Below are 17,309 nucleotides of genomic sequence, written 5' to 3'. Positions count from 1 at the left end.
CACACAAATACACACACATATTGATAGCTTAGCCAAGAGGTGTGAACACAAACTATTGGGTTGAAATTGGAAAGTGTCACACCAAGCTTAGCTGTGACTTGTGTGTAATTTGCTCTTTGCCAAAGTGACCAGAAATATCCACTCTCTGCTGTATATAGCCCCCGACACCTCCAGATCTCTGTTGCATTAGTTTCTTTTCTCACATTACATATTTATTCTGGTGGCAGTGACCGCCCTCCCTGCACACACCTCTCCACAGAATACAGGAAGACAGGAACACGACTCTAATTGCCACGACTCACTGTTTTCAATGAATGTACCAATGACCGTGCGAAGAAAATTTGCGTCCATTCATAACCATAACAAAATGTGGAGAAGGAAATCTATACAGTATGTAGGAAGCCTAAAGGGTTCGAAAAGATGAAAAGATAAATCAATAACAACCGTGAAAGGCATTCTAGTATAGTCAGGGCACTGACACACAGCCTTACAAGAAACTTCTCAGTTCAGAAAATCCAAAAGGTCAAAACCTACCAGCAACTTGTTCAGTTACTGTAGAATCCCTTTGACCTCCACGAGTATGACTAACAAGTTACATACAGAATGATTTCCAATCTCCTGGACATCTCCTGGCTGAACTATTGAGAACATAGCATTACAGTACAAACTAAAAGCCTCATCATAACCTGAGCTCAAAGAAAGATCTGCAAACCCTGAATACTACAGTTTTCGAGCTTTCGATCGATGTGTTTGCAATGACGAAACACCAAAAGTATTTGTATGAATTATCTATTTTGATCTTTTTTTCCGAACCTAAAGAAGCAGATTACCCACCTGGGATCTACACAGGTGCATGAGCAAATATCACAGCATTGTGTATAGCCAGCAGAACACCTCACAAAGGCAGGTGTATTGAGCCTGATCAAGTCAAAGAAAAGGAAACGGATAAGTATTGATGACGGGTGTCCTGGATGACTCACTGATGGATACAACACGCATCCGAGGCCGGACTGGACCAAATATTTATGGTGTCGTCTCAAGATCGGGAATATGTCCTTTGGTGGTGATCAAATGAGACAGAATCCAATATTCATTAAGATGGCGCTGTGTTGTGGGGATACATAGCATTTGCACCAATGAGGGAGAAACAAATGTATTTACTTCACTGCAACAGACACACTAAGGTTTTAGCCAGGTGTGTGTTGTGTGGCGGCCAGATGAGAGGATTTAGGCATGTGTTGTTGGGTGTAGGGTTTAGTTATTGCATGTGTCACTTTGAAAGGATAGCTTTTTGAAGATTAAAGTATTTTGGCAGTGTGTTGCATCGAAAAATTGACCATGTATTTCAAGTACCTCCCCATCCCGATGAAATTATTGGGATCTACTGTACATTTAACCTGTTACTGTCTGAGCCATGGTTCAACAGAGGCTGCCAACAATCTGGATCATGACAACCAAAATCTTGTGGGATGTTTTGCTCCAGGAAATCTTATCTTCACGAGAAACTCTTTCTACATCTTAGTCGGTTCGAGCGGTTAATCAAGAGTGTCTTCCTTGTCCTACATTTTTACCTCTGGAAATGAGCAATGAAGAGGCATGTTGGGGCCAGAGGAAAACCAGGTGCTGATCCTAGAGACGCCCACACAAAGGGTGGACCTGGAACCACAAGAGCATCCTAAACTAGAGCCACCGAGCCACCAGATAAACCACCAGCACAGTGCTCGCTTCAATAGAGATATGGTTGTCTCAAAGGTTGTGTTAGATATCATTAATTGTGGTGCATTTATTTTTAATCGTGTATAATACTGTGTATTTGTATAGTATGTACGTCTACTGCTGTGTGAATGCTGCAACAGCAATACAAATATTGAACATGTACTCTTCTACCTGGTGTGAGATCCTTTTGGACAAACAGGTATGTCACCTTGTTTGATCTACTGTTATAGCAGCCCTGGGGCTTAATGGAGTAACTCTGAGAATGCTATTCAGAAGTGTAATGCATTATTTCCCTATATGTCAGAATCTGATCGGGGTCTTTACTTGGGGATGTCAGAAGCAGAAGTAAACACAAAACAACAGCAGCTATACGATGTGACTGCTAAAGAACACGGCTAAAGCGCTCGTATGGCTGGTGATTTACACAGGAATGTCACTGGAAGTCACCTTCAGATACAACAAGGTGCAGATTTAGCTGTAGTTTAATTCCTTTTACATCAAGGGAATTCCATTCTGTAGTTTCTTTTTAATCTCAGAATTCCCATCATTGATGAGTTAAGGTTCATGTTGAGTGTTGATCAATGAAAGTCTGCGAGTTACATACACAAGTAAAAGCTATGTGTGGGAGGTGGCGGGACTGTATTACCTTTGATGTGTGTGTGTGTGTGTGTGTGTGTGTGTGTGTGTGTGTGTGTGTGTGTGTGTGTGTTGGTGGAGTGAGACAGCAGGCTGGTTTGGCCTGTGGCTGTTGCCATGACAACCATAGATAGTTGTCCTGGTAAGTAATAGTGAGGCGGTGCATGTTACGTCTTTTTTCTTTAATGCTTCTTCCTGCTTTTATATGAGGTAGATGTCCCGGTCATGCATGTGACCGTGGTAACATCAGCGGTGAATGTGTGCGTTTGAGTAGTTCCTTTGTCTGTCCGTCCTCCCGTTTTGGGCCACGCCCCCTTGAGTGACATCACAGTGTGTGACATCACTAGAGCTGCTCAGCATTCAGAGTGGCACAGCAGCCTACACACACACACACGCACACGCACACGCACAGCGACTGAGCATGCTCACAACTCCCTGCCTGCATTATGATGCTGTCACTAACACACAGAGATAATATAACACAAAAAGGTGCGCTTTGATGGCTGGGTGCTGAAGAGGGCATCAAAACACATAATATATACAACCAAGTAATGATTGTAGAAGACGTGAGCTCCTCTAGCTCAAACAGTAACTGCTAAGTGTTGATAAACACTAGATAAAAGACCAAGAGGAATGTCTCTTCAATATTAAACTGCATCTGTTCCAATGAATCAAATCAACGACCCAGGCCATAACCGTATTGGGTCTATCTCCAGGTGAAGTTGAGCTGCACATCAGCTTGGCCTGTCAGTGAACAATAAACACCACTTCACCGCTGCTGAGTGACCATACAATACATCGACAGATTTGTAGAAATACTTGTTTATAAGTTTATATTTCTTCATTGATGTGTGGAAATGCAGCTGAAGGTTGTGGACGGATTAAAAGGTCTGCTTAAATTGTGTTTTCAGGATCACCTCCCTAATCTGAAGTTAACCTGTGAGGATAGTGCTGCTTGCAGCCAAATCAAGTGGCAGTGTCAGTTCATGACCACCACAAATACATGATGTTACCTGGAACAAACATGGGATGTAAAATATATAGTATATAATAGAGTATTAGTACGTATACTATTCATCAAATATAACTCTCTCATACATTCCGTTCTCATAAGCCACAAACAAACACACAACAGTGAGTCCTGGGTAGCAGCTTCTGAACAGGTTTCAATAAATAACACAAACAAAAGCTACATCAGATGCAATCATGTTGGCCTCCATAATTAAACACTTTTTTTGTCAATCTTACCTTGTTGGAGGCCATCTCGCTGACAGAGTGTCTTGTCTGCAGCGTCTCCAGCTGGTCCAGACACCAGTCCAGCTCTTCCAGGGTCTCAGTGGCCAGTTTCTGGTAGGCCTCCTCTGCAGGGGCAAGACAGGAGGGCAAGTGGTCAGTAAGGGCCCGCTTCAGAGGGCTAGTGGACGGTCCAGGCCCGGGGTCTCCAACCCCACATACAGCTAAGCTCGGATACCCCGAGAAGACACATGGGCGACTCTTCATACTGGACAGGTGAGCCAGCTGTGCGGGCCTGGTGGTAGTCCTGTATCCTAACCCACAGATGAGCAGTCTGTGGGTTAGGTCAGCTGTAGCAAAGCTCACTGATTCCCTTGGAGAAAAGAAATCTCCCGTGCGGTTCTAAAGTTCAAATCCTGGATCCTTCCTTTTAAGAATAAGTCGAGATACAATCCCAGGGAGTATGGTTGCACGTGATGAATGACAAGCAGTCACTCCGAGTCAGTTCTGGGTGTCCAAATGAACAGTAAGAAAATCACACCAAAGAATACAGCGGGAACCCACAGAGCACAAGGAGCAACAGCGATTTCTCAGAGATCTCACACAGATAGACTCATCCCCTATCTCTCCAAACACAGCACACACATCACACTCAGTGACCTAGGTGTGTGAGGTTTACGCTATCATTCGTGAGAGAGATGTAATTCCAGTCATGTAGCAGGATGAAGAGCAGTCTGCTTAGCAGGCCCATGTCTGCCAATGTGTGGATGGTGGGAAGACAGGGACGGTGGAAAAAAGGGGATCCAGTGAGAGACTCAGAACCAGTCGAGATCCATGTCAATACTGTCCAGCAAGGAACAAACACCAGATGGTTCACAGCATCCTGACATAGTTAACAAAATACAAAGACATCTCAAACACACACGGACGCAAACAAATATGCACACACGCACACACACACACACACACACACACACACCAGACAAAATGCTAACCATAACACATCATGGTTTTGTCTCCTTAGCCTCTCTGCCAATGAAAATGTCCATCGTAGCCGGGAAGCAAAGGGTATAATCCGGTGCTGTGTGTGAGTGTGTGCTGGGTAGTGTTTCTTATAAATGCTGTGTGTATAGGGGGTGGGTTGCTGTTGCTTCGGCGTCCCTGGTAGCCAAACGTGCTTCTCTCCCCAAGCTGTACCTAAAGCCTGAGAGGACTGCACCGTGGATGGGGAAAGGAGAGTGACAACATGTGGACTGGAGTGATAGAGGAGTGGAGCCAGAGCTGGGAGATCCCTGTGATGTGTGTGCTCGCATGGTAATATGTGTTCACCGTTCAGCATACAAATACACCAAAACACAGAGGTAAACAAATAGATGGCCGACAGTATGGCAAAGAATGTGGAGCGTCATCGTCACAAGTGTGAAATTGAAGACATGCCTCCCTCCAAGTCAGCCTACGTTAACAGAAAAATGTCACCTTGTCAGAAGCCAATTAATCGTGATACCTCGACTAATTAAGGAAAGCACAGGCTTTTAATGCTCTGTGATAAGGGGGGCACTTTAGCTGTAATTCAATTACACAATTCAACAATTAATTCTTACACTAGAAGCTGCAAAGTGTATAGCTCTGGAATGCATGTTTAGCTTTTTTAGCACCTGAATATTTTAAAGGGCACATGTTCACCATTTTTGTTTCAATGCATGACTATTTAGTGTATAAGCATGACCACTCTGGCCACCTCTACACCTCTTTTGTCACCTCCTATCCTCTAAAATACCCCCCTCTCTCCTGCTTCATTGTCTTTGACAAATTTCTCCCTCCCTCCCTCCCTCCATTAGTCCCCTTCCTCTCCCACACTCCTCATTTCCTCCGCTGATCTCTGAACATCCTTCCTCCTCCCTCTTTTGTCTCCTTTCCGTCTCTCTCCTCTTTCTTTCTTTCTCTCGGTCTCCCTTTCTCTCTCTGCCTGTCTCACTCCCTGGTGTGGTGTCGGTGGCTGGGGTGCTACTCTTTCTGACAGCAACTGCACTGACGTCAATGACATTCTTCTCATGCTTAGTGCGACATCAGACACCGCCGCTCGGAGAGGCCACTCTGCTGCACAGACGCAGGGCTGCAGCCAAACTATGTACCGGAACAGTTCGACAGTGAAGTCGGACTGTGAGAGGGAGTGGAGGAGAGAGGAGGAGGAGGAGGAAAGGGGAAGAAGGAGGGAAATATGCAGAGACAAGAGGAAAGGCAAGGCTGGGCAACTAAGAAATAATACTGATGTGATATCAATTGTTTAGTTAATTCATACATGTTTTAATTTTGTTGAAACAGTTGATGTCCTGAAAACTAATGCTGTGGGGATTTCAATTATATAGATAAATAAGAATATTGGAAAAATATCCATCTTTAGCCCAATATGGATATATACAGAACTATTCATCCCACTTGATATGATAGTACTCAAAGCCCTGTTGTTTCCATATAGAGTACAAGATGCAATATCAAGGAGGGAGGGAAAGATTGAGTAATTTGGAGTATTGTTCTAACTCGTATTATGATAAACTTTACATCCACAATGAAGACCAAGAACAACTTCCATAACATTTTGGATCGAGTGTATGGGGGTACATGTTAAAATAATAGTATTGCTTTAACCAGCATCTATTATCACCCAAAATAGGTAAAAGGCTTAACTACTGGTCAAGTTTCTCTACTAACGTCTATATCTGAAGATATCTGAGATAAAGACAAATACATGTGTGTGTGTTTATGTGATTCTATTAGTGTCTGTGCACATGCCTTGGGGATAATTTCACTAAACACAATACAGTGAAAGGATGTATTAATGGTGAAGGTTACATGGTCTCTCCTGCAAACCAGCTAGGTTACAGCTACTGATACGGCTAAAAAGTGACTGTCAAGGACAAGTGTATTCCAGCCATCGAAGACTGTCTGTGCCATGTCCTCCTGCTCACAACGAAAACTCTTAAAGTAGGCCAGAGAGACTGTCTGTCTAGTGCAGTCTGCGAAATAATTTGTTATAAATCATAAACTTGTTCTGTATCATTAAACAATGCATTTATGCAGATGGAGACCATTTTCACCAATAAAACAAGTATATTGTGTCCATTACTCACACCCACGCTAGCTATGGGCCAATAGAAACTCTGATAGGATTTTGACACACAGCAATAATTTCATCAATTTAAAGCACCTCCTGAAAGTCAGCTTTAGACTGTTCCAGTCATGTTACTGTTCATAAGATCATTTACTTGAAATGTTGGCTATAAATGCTGTAAGTATAGTCCAAATGCACTTTGAATAAAATCACCCGGTTAAAGGTATACAAGTGGTAACATTGCATGTCCCTACTGTGGGACTAATGCAGGCTTATCTCATCTTATTTTATTTAAAAAGAAAATTCAAATTGAAATGTGTTTTTGTTTATCAGTAAGAAACAGGTACTTAGGTTGAAGACATTGAACAGAGAATCTTGTGAGAATCGGACCCAGCGTTAAGGAGAAGTTGACGATAATGTGTTTTTCACAAAATTTAAAATTTCTGAAAATCTATGTAGAATGGACCGACAAAAGTTTTTGTCAAGTAGATGGAACCGGACATGTGTGTAAAATATCAAGTCAATCGGTCATAGTGGGCGATGCCTGTGGGCTGTCAAATTTAACTTCAACTGGTCGGATTAGTGTTAAATTTCGGATTAGTCGGAGATAAATCGGATTAGTGTTACATAAAAAAAAAATAGGTTTAGCCCAAGCACCTTTTTTCCCTGCGCAAATCCCGCAAATAATAAGAATAATAAACACTAGAAAAACAATAGGTCAGTGCTCGGGCCCTAATTAAGTACCCCTATTTAGCATTTTCTGTACAAGCAGTATATACACATGTAAGAAATTGTTTATAACAGACCATAATGTCATTGTGCTCAAAAATAATAATATAGTGTAAGTGTGTATTAATTACAGTATTTGTCAACAAATAAAATGTATCCTATGATGACATATTATATTATAGTTGTTGGCAAATATATTATCAAACACATATCTGCTTACAACTAAATAGTAGTGTGCTATGAACCATTTATTGGATATTCATATACTGCTTATAACTGCTAAATAGGGGGACTTCAAGTCAAGTGTTCCCTTGAATACTAATAATAGTAATTATGTAATAAAAGTCTATTCCTGACTCCCAGACCACACACATAACCACACAAACACATTGAGGACAAAATCATGCTGCTCTGGCTGTCCACGTACCTGTAAAGGTGGTCTTGGTGATGGGTGGTGGTGGGTTACACATGGGTGATCTCCTGTCGGGGGGGGAGACAAAACAACACTAAGACATTTCCTTCCCAAAACAATACAATCGGTAGTTTACCTAAAAATGTTTTATTCTCTCTCACTGACTCTTAGCAGTAAATAAGCACCATTTTCCTTAACTCGTTTCTACACATGTAGGCAGCACTGTAGCAGAAGGTACCGTCACAGACTATTGCTGCTATTGTTGCAGTCGGCTACTCAAAGAGAACAGCAGAGGGCGAGCAAAGCCAGACTGTGAGTGAGCGCTGTACACAGTGCAGCATGCGATCACCTATTTGGTAGAACATCTTACTCATAAAAGGACTGTCATCATATATTATGATACACTGACATGTTGAACGTTGTCACCTTTAATACAGTCATCCCTCTCACTTTGACAGATTTCATTTCTGTTTGAAAAAACAAACAAACAAAACAAGCAGTAAAACTTACTTGCTGGATGCCCTGTCTTGCTGTATATTAGTTAATGCACCAAAGTTGTTTCGTACAGTTCTCAAGCTGGCAAGAACCTGAAGGGAACGTGATAGATTAGGACTGAATCATACATTCATTTATACACATTTTAAATATGTAGACAATACAAAAAAAGAAGAAGAAATGGCACAAGCCCTCACCTGTGCAAATGGCGTTACAATCATATCGTCGCCATGACTGAAAGACACAAAGACAGTGGCTTTAATGTCAGCTGCAAATCTACAGTATATTGACAGTATATAGTGCTCATGTGCTGCAAAGGTCAAGGGGACGAGGGGTAGGAAGGAGCTGTGGGTCATCACATTAGATTAGTTTCACCATCTCTGATCCACTCAATCACAGTGACACGTTCACTCATCACATCAGCTACCAGCTGAGGCCCTACGTCATACAACGTGATAGTTTCAACAGTTTGAAGGGATTTATGGGCGGACGTGTCACTGTCCACATAAGGTAGTTCAGCGAATGCCATTTTCAGAAAGGACTGTAAAACCTGCAAGCTGTCTTTTCACTTGCTGTACAGACATGTCCCTCACGCCGTCGCCCTTCATGTCCTTCCCCTCTCTGCCCGTAACTATATCCCTCTGGCTGTCACTATTTCACATGTTTATTGACTTTTATTTATCTAGGGAAACATCAGCTGAGCTCTTTCTTGACTTCAAGCCCTTGGACACATGGCTGGAGTGTATGGTGCACCTCGGTGAGCATTGTTAAGAGAGTGGAACGCAGTTGTCATTCAATTCCAGCTATAGGAATGTTAAACAGTACACTTTGAGTCAGACTCCTGCTCACCCCCGAGCTACGTTATGACTGTCAACATTTGCTCAGGTGACAGTGGTGTGCTAGTGTCACGGAGCTGTCCTCCTACTGGTCAGCTCTACAAGGCTGCAGCCACACCACGCACACACCCACTGTCACGTGAGCTGACATGCCTGGCGTGAAAGTCAAAAGAGACACAGGCTTGTCATGTGCTACTATCACAAGAAAGATAGAAGGTATTTAAGAGTAAAGACAACATGCTCACTGAGAGAGAAGGAAATAATCTTTTATGGACAGATAAGAGCAGAGGCGAGAATCAGAGTTAGGGTATGGCAGTTCTCTCTGGACTATGTTGTCCTGAAGATGTCTCTTTGTTAGGTTCTTAGGGAAACCTGCAATGTATTTCTCTACTAACTTGATTGTGAAGCTGTATTATTCCTTTCATGAATAGTGCTGTGAAGGCAAGTGGCCTTGTTTATGAAATCCAGCAGAAAGATATGAAAGAATGAAGCATAAAAGATTAACTGTTTAACATGGTAACTGGATAGTGGGCATAGGTCAATGAAGGGTTGTTGGTTTAATACTCCAGAGCAGAAAGCAGCAGTAAGGAGGAAGTCTAAGTTTACCTCAGGACATTATTTTTCATCCTTTTGTCTATTTGTCTTTCCTTCGGGCTGGATCAAAATGTCTATATTCTATATTTTCAGTCAATATTTGTATTTCCTGCAGCACTAAGCGTACAGTATATGCAACTGGAGAACCACCACAGTGTAGAAAATGAGGAACATGCTATCAATATATACATCGACCCAGAAGAAGCCAGCTTGTTTGTGTGGAGTGGGCTCTGCTACAGTTGAAATGTAATGCAGTAAATAGATCAACTGCAGCACAAATATCCATCCCATTATCCTTATGAGTTATAGAGACATACTCTGCAATGTGTCAAAATATCAGAGTCGCATAAACTGTGCCTGTGGACACTTGGTGACTGACCACCTTGTATATGCTCCTGGGAACAGCTAAGAATAGGTGTGAGACCACACAATCAGCTGTTGGTCATGCACACTTCCCACCAGAGCTAAAGCTAGCCACGTGGCAGCTTTAAGCACTTGTCTAATAAACACCAGCAGCCCTAAACAGATTCAGACAGGCAGAACAAAAAGCAGAAAAAACCACATTCAGCACAAAGGGGGGAGCATTTGGGTGTATTTCATGAAGGCTCAGGTGGAAGCAAGAAAAGCTGTGCACTCACATGTCACTGGCAATGGAGGAGTTTCGGGACATAGACTTGGGCGAGAGGTCATAGTCACTGTCGGATCGGTACAGGAACGACTCTCTCCGTTGGCTGTGGACAAAATTGGCCTGCAGGATGAGACCTGAGCCCGGGCTGGCCATGGGGTCCAGGGGGCTGCGACCTGATGACGTGCCATTGTCCACATCGAAACTGCAAAGAGAAAGGGACAAAGAAGTAAAGATCAAAATCTGAAAATGTATAGCTAATACTAATTGGTATTGTAATACAAAGAATGTCTTGCAGAATAAATTAAAAAAACATTATTTAGAGGGTATTTGAAAGGTGAAAAAATGCTGGAAATTATGTTCTTTAAACAGTTAAGAGATGAGAGGAAAGATGCACTGATCAATTCTCTTCAGAATCTGACCACCACCTGAAATGATGCCACTTTTACAATTCTTATATATAAGTGCACACCATGCATGAATAAATAAACTTCTGATAAACTCCCGTCAGGATCAGACTGTACTTATGGGCATGATGTGGCTCAACTATCCAGGTCTAAAAAAAACATTAATTACACCTTAGAGGTCTTGATGACTTCAGAGCTTACGCACATGAACCCACATTCATATGTTTTTCCATCGCAGCAGCATTGGCTCTGACATGCACTTCCTACGTGGCTGATTATCGGCTCCATGGTCACAAGCTGCGACATTCAGAACACAACATGACGAGCCTACGCTGAACTGATTGACTACCGTGTAGACACGACGGCCCTACACTGCTCATGCACTGCTGGATGACGTAAATTTGCTCATAAGCGTAACCATTTAAAATCATAATCAGTCAGTCACTCATTATCTGGCTGATTATTGGATGGCTGCGATTGTTAGAAGAATAATTAGCACCGTCACTAACGGTAAGAACTAAAGTAGTTATATTTGAAAGACATCTACATGGAACCACAAGCGATATGCTTGGATTGAACTCTGTGCAGGGCCACAGGGAATATCTCTGCTCTAACAATGTCACTAACTCTCAGTTGAAATATGTTTAGAAACTGTTGACATAATTTCCCACTGGGATACCACGCCTTAGTCTCCTCGGTGATTGTTCGCCCGGGTGATGACTAATGCCTGTCACCAGGGATGTCGGCCTCATCACTAAGGCTATCGAGCAATCCCATAAGCCGATCTGGTGTGGATGCTAAGGTCAGGAGGGATTCCCCCCAAATACGACACAGAATACGCACAGGGACGATGCGTATCACCATCGCCGTCCTCTCTAGGCAAACAACCACACATTTAATCCAATAGCTGCACGGATACTTTATTCATCCCCGGTTGGAAATTACAACATCATAGCAGCAATAACATAAACACAGATTTGAAAACTGTAAACTCATGTTAGTGGTATGTTTATGCATGTGTATGAAGATGTCTTCAGGACAGCATGAGTGTGTACATACGCATATGTTTGCAGGGTGCATAAAGCACGTTCCCAGGCTGAATTTAAAAATCCAACTACTGAAACATTCCTTGTCCTTACACAATGACAAAAATTACATTTCCATCAGTCACCTTCCTGTTTACTATCTTGCGGTTGTAAGTTTCTCTTCCTTAACAGATGATTCACTGACCTAACAGGTGTAGGTCATTATTACTTTGTATTGTATTAAGCAAGGCTGGTTTGTAGGTTGGAAGTAATTATGCTTCTCACGTCTGAAACAAGACATCTGACCGACACACAGGACATGCCAAGCATTTTTTCCACGACAACTAAATGGCTAAACGCTGTGTGATCTCTGCGTGGTGTCTCCGAGTAGCAGCAGCAAAGTGAGCGGGAGCTTTGGTTGTGGAATGAGATAGTTTGGCTGTCTGCCTGATGACTGAGGGAAGGACAATTGTATTGTCCTCTTCCTGGTCTCTAACTAGCTCTCAGACAAACACACACAATGACTCCCAGCAACTCTCCCCCAGTTTGTCTCATCTTGCACACAATGTCTCTGAGTCTCTGTTTGTCTATATATAGTATTAGATCAGATGCATGTCAGTCTCAACCAGTATCATCTCTGTACTTGGTCAATCCACACGGCCAATCCAATCCACACCCTCTTATCGCATCCAATCATTTGTTTTCTTTGCTGCAGGTGTGAAACACCCACAAGTGGCATATAAACTGTTATTCCAGGCACAGGGCTGTCCGTTCTCCAGCTGTTCCGTGGACTAACTGTGGATGGGCGTATGCATCATGTTTGTATAGCACACAGACAAATATCACAGATAGAGAGATAGTGGAAGTGCCAAAATGTAACACCCAACATATGTTAAACAGCTCATTAATCATCACGCTGGTCACACCCTACACAGATTCTCAGACAAATCCCTGACACGTAAGTCCACTCAAAGTGTGAGTGTGTGTGTGTGTGTGTGTGTGTGTGTGTGTGTGTGTGTAAACAGGGTGACTCCACAGACACACCTTCTTTGGGAATGATATTCACAACTAGTTTACTCGGTATTATACCAGCGTTGACATCATAGTGGGAATGTCTGGCCTTTTTCAAGTAAGTCAAATGTATTTATATAGCCCTTTTCTAGAGACAGAGGTCACAAAGTGTTTGAAATTAACACAATATGACCATACAAGGGGCCAATAAATTACAAGACGTTTTTATAACAAAAAACTTCAGCAGCAGGCTTTGAGGAAAAAAAAGAAAAGACGAAAGTCAACACCCCTATGACTGTGTTGTGAGAATCAACAAAAAGCACGAGTACAACTCAAAGGGGGATTATTGTGGAGATGGGAAGTAAATCCAGGATTACTTAGAGGCCGAGACAAAGAGACACCACAGTTTACCCAAAAAGGGAGTGATACTTGATATGCAAACACTGGATGGACGACGGAGAGCTCTGTCAAACAGAAAAAGATATCCCATCTGCTGAATATCAGAGCCAATGTTTGGGACCTTCTTGTCCATCATCAAAAGTCACATCACTTATTGTTTTTATCTTTCTTTCTAGTTTTTTAACGTCATATATTTCCACATCAATTAAGTGAACTCGGAGAAAGGAAAGCAAGAGCAAAACAAAGAAATAAAGAACAAAATAAAATAAATACGTTCTTCACTCCGGGTAGCGGTAAACTACACTGTGATCAATGATGATGCACACTGGTGATATGTCAAAATACTAAATATCACTGATCAGAATTTACTCCTTAGATTCCTGGCCAAAATAGCGGACACATTTTTAATTTACACAATAGCTATCATCTGGATAATGCTAGCCATCACCATTCATTTCCACCTGCAATTAGCATAGCGTTGAGGGTTTAAGAATCAAAGATAATGCTCCCTGAATAGATTATAAAGTCCTTTTAGAAAAACTGGTGAATTTGGACTATAAATTTAATAAACTTGATTTAAAATCCAGTTATTAACTGTCAAAGCATATATGTATCTTGAAGCATATTTTCATTTGTAGATTTGGCAAAATAACAAGGAGGGCTCGAGGTGCTGATAACAAAGGTTTGTTGCAGTCAAAGCCCAATATCTGTCACATGTCTATCGACATAAAAATAAAAGTCCCCCGAATAGCTTACTGTGGAAAGTCATTTAGCTACAATAGCCTGCAGCTACATGAACACATGAGAAGACAGTCGGTAGAGACATTGTTTCCCACAGGAGTAGAGTTTCATGCTTTAGTTTAGGTTGCACGGGGGGAAAGAGAGGGATTGTTTGTTACTAGAAGAACCCCTTTCAGCTGCACTGTAACAGAGCTTTCAACTGAGCTGAGAACCTGCTGAACCCGTCGGTCTAGGTGCTCAAGGGCATGGAGATTTTCTGAGGGGTCCCTGACCTTTCACCTTGGGATATGTGAATGAAAGTGAGTTCTATTGTTATCCAAAAATCCCCACTTTGTTTTTTTGGATCATTTTGATCATTTCTTGAGTGGTAAAAAACTGCACCAAATCTACGTAATAAATGGTATCAACCCCAAAAATGTATAAAACATAATAGAGCATGGGAAAAGCCATCATATACTTATATCTACACTTTCATCATCTAGTTTAATCAATTATTTATTTATTTTCATTCTCAATTTATGAGTAGAACAACTTGACAAACACTGCGTTGAGTTGCATCTTAAGCTTTCAGATGATTGTCCACCACTTCTATGTGGCCTATACTGTTGGCCTTCTATCTCTCCCTGTTCCTCCCTGCAAAACCCAAAACAAACCTCTATCTGGGTCTCTTAATGAAATGTACAGGACTGTAGTTGTAAGGGCAAAGAGGTAGACGAGTAGTGGCAGTTGTGACTTTATACAGTCGGACGCTGCTGGGTCACATACATGCCGAAGCAGAGACCACACGGCTCTTTAATGCTCTCTCTATGTCTTTGGTTCTCCATCACTTCTGTCTCAATCTTCTCTCTCCTTTTGCATCTATCTCTCCCTCTCTCTTTCACACGCATGCACATGCAGGCACGCACGCATGCAGACATGCACGCACGCACACACTCCAAATGGCATAGATCAATGACTCATTCATTTTCAGCCTTGGGTCATTTGAGTAATTATAAACACCACAGGAATTGATGTGACATCACTGTGAGGAGACATACTGGAGAGGTCAGGGCATAAGTGTCTCTGATACATTATCAGCTGAGTTTTACAAGGATCGTTCAGAGTTGGTGGACCAGAAAGGGTCAATAGGTAATACCAACATGATATTTGTGTCTTTTCCCAAAGTGCAAACAAGTATTGGATCTCACCCCCCCAAAAAATGCATTCTCTTTTACTAAAACTAGTGACACAAATATCGAAATAATGTCACAAAATTGGCCATAAACTGCTGTTTGAAAAGTGTGTGTGTGTGTGTGTGTATCTGTATTTATTGTGAGCAGTGCGTTTCCTTGCATGCATGCAAAGTGACGGTATGTGATCCTGAACAAATGAGTGGCAACCTTGACCATGCTCTAACTGCCAAGCAGGGACTCATTACAGAGGAAAATAATATGCCAAAGACGAAAGAGTTGGCAAAGGTGACGCATAAGACTCAGACATGCTGCGTCTGATGGAAAAGCTGTGTTGTTTTTTTGGCATTGAATGCTGTCAGATTATTGGTCTCGTTTCTTTATTGTCGGATAACAATGACAGAAGTTTAAAATATTTCAAAAAGGTTTGGTACAAAGACGTCAGTACGCTGCTTGGTACTAAATAAATGAAATAATTTGGAACCAGAGCTGAAACTCAGGTACCTTATCAAATCATTTAAATGTATTCACACTGGATCACTTTACTGTAATCCAGCTTTACAGATCATATAGATTAGCTCTATGGTGGTTGAAATGTGCCTAACTAAGAATGACAAAAGAGACAAGCAAAAGACAGAAAAATTCTGTTCTGCATCTTGGATATCTAAGAACGCTCACGTCATCTTTTTTCTCCGCCTAAGCTTACACATCCAATCGTGAACCTAATGTGACAGCTCGTGTAGGCCTCAGCAAATTCACCTTCTTTGCTTAATAGTCTCTTTGACGTCCCGGCCAAAAAACAGCTCCATGAGGTTAGTGTTCATAATGCATGTTAGTGTTCATAAACCTCTACTTCTAAGCACTGTCCTTGCTATCTTGTATGGAAAGTCAACAGGGGAGGGGGCAGGGCCAAACACCACCTTACCACCAGTAAATATGATACAAAGGTTACAGAAACAACTAATTGCAAGGAGGTAGCGTCCACAGGGCTTGCAGTTTGCTTTTGTGGCACATACTCATACAGACACAGTCGCACATTAACAGAAGCCGCCATGTAAACACACATGCGTGAAGTTAAATTAACACCAATCGGGCTGCAAATGTGAGCAAAATTGGTCTTTAACAGATAAATCATTTTGTCTGTAAAAAGTGATCCTGAAGGGTTTGCTCCATCTCTTGCATTCTCTCTCTTGTCTGGTTTTCTTGCCCTGTCTGGAACAAGTACAGTGAATTTTTCACTTTTAGTCGTGACACTACTTTAGTGCTCGCTGTCACTGCGCCATTCAGGAAACTCAGTCAATCATGAGAGACCTACAAAAGAGGTCACTATGGCAAAGCAGCGCAATCTCAGGTCACATGGTTCAGAGCAAAGTAAACCAGTTCTGCTTCTATATACGTAGACATCCACTTAACTATCGACTCATTTTCAGTCCTATTCATCATAATCTCAGGTCTGAATTACTAAAGGTCAAATTGGGTAAATATGTTAGATAATGTGCATGTTTATCAGGCCCTATGAGAGGCCAGATAACACATAACCTTCAACATTTATGGCCTGCCTGATATGCCCGACTGCGGACTGACAAAGGCCAGATGCAAACACTTGAGTTCAAACTCACACGTTCCCCACTTCTCCACGCTTTATCTCAGCTCGCCATAACATCATTTCGGCTTTTGAAGTAGGTAAGAGGCGCTAAAATAAGTGTGGCGCTAGGAAGACTAGATGCACATCTGTTCATTCCCAAGTTCCCGTCTTTCGCCTTTCACCAAACTCAAGCTAAATCACTGGTGGGTACCCAAGAGTCTGCGTGCACAAACCTGCGCTTAGGACACAGTTCTAAGCCAGGGGCCAAGTCTCACACTCGGACCACGTCGCGGTCTTAAATACGTGAGCACACAAGCACTCATGCCGGTGCACAAAGACGCACACACTGTCGCAAACAGACAGCGGAGACACACATCCCCAGATGCTTAACTTGTGTGTTTGATGTACCTATCTTGATGAGAATTAGCCCGCTTAGGGAGATAACGCTCACCTCTTCCTGTATTACACATGCATACACGGCACGAACACAGCCAGCCTAACACAAACAGCTCAGGTTTTCAAATAATACAAATGGCCACAAATCTTGTAAGCTGAGTGATAACAGTTGTGAAAGACAAAGCGGTGAG

The 17,309-nt window shown here is 42.2% G+C and overlaps 1 protein-coding gene across 1 annotated transcript in view; it reads right to left on the bottom strand.

The window, feature by feature from the left end:
• Window positions 1–10,394: 10,394 nt before the first annotated feature.
• The window catches only part of LOC306740195 (3',5'-cyclic-AMP phosphodiesterase 4C-like), a gene marked incomplete at both ends in the record, with an annotated part of 68,061 nt that continues 61,146 nt past the window's right edge, over window positions 10,395–17,309 (bottom strand). Inside the window, one exon of the mRNA XM_079222300.1 lies at window positions 10,395–10,590. Within this exon, the coding sequence (XP_079078426.1) occupies window positions 10,395–10,590 (196 nt within the window). The remainder of the gene's footprint in view (window positions 10,591–17,309) is intronic.

Source organism: Taurulus bubalis, assembly GCF_910589615.1.
Source record: "Taurulus bubalis genome assembly, chromosome: 8".
Lineage (NCBI taxonomy): Eukaryota > Metazoa > Chordata > Actinopteri > Perciformes > Cottidae > Taurulus > Taurulus bubalis.
Note: the sequence above shows the minus strand (reverse complement) of the source record. Positions and strands in the feature narration are given on the sequence as shown.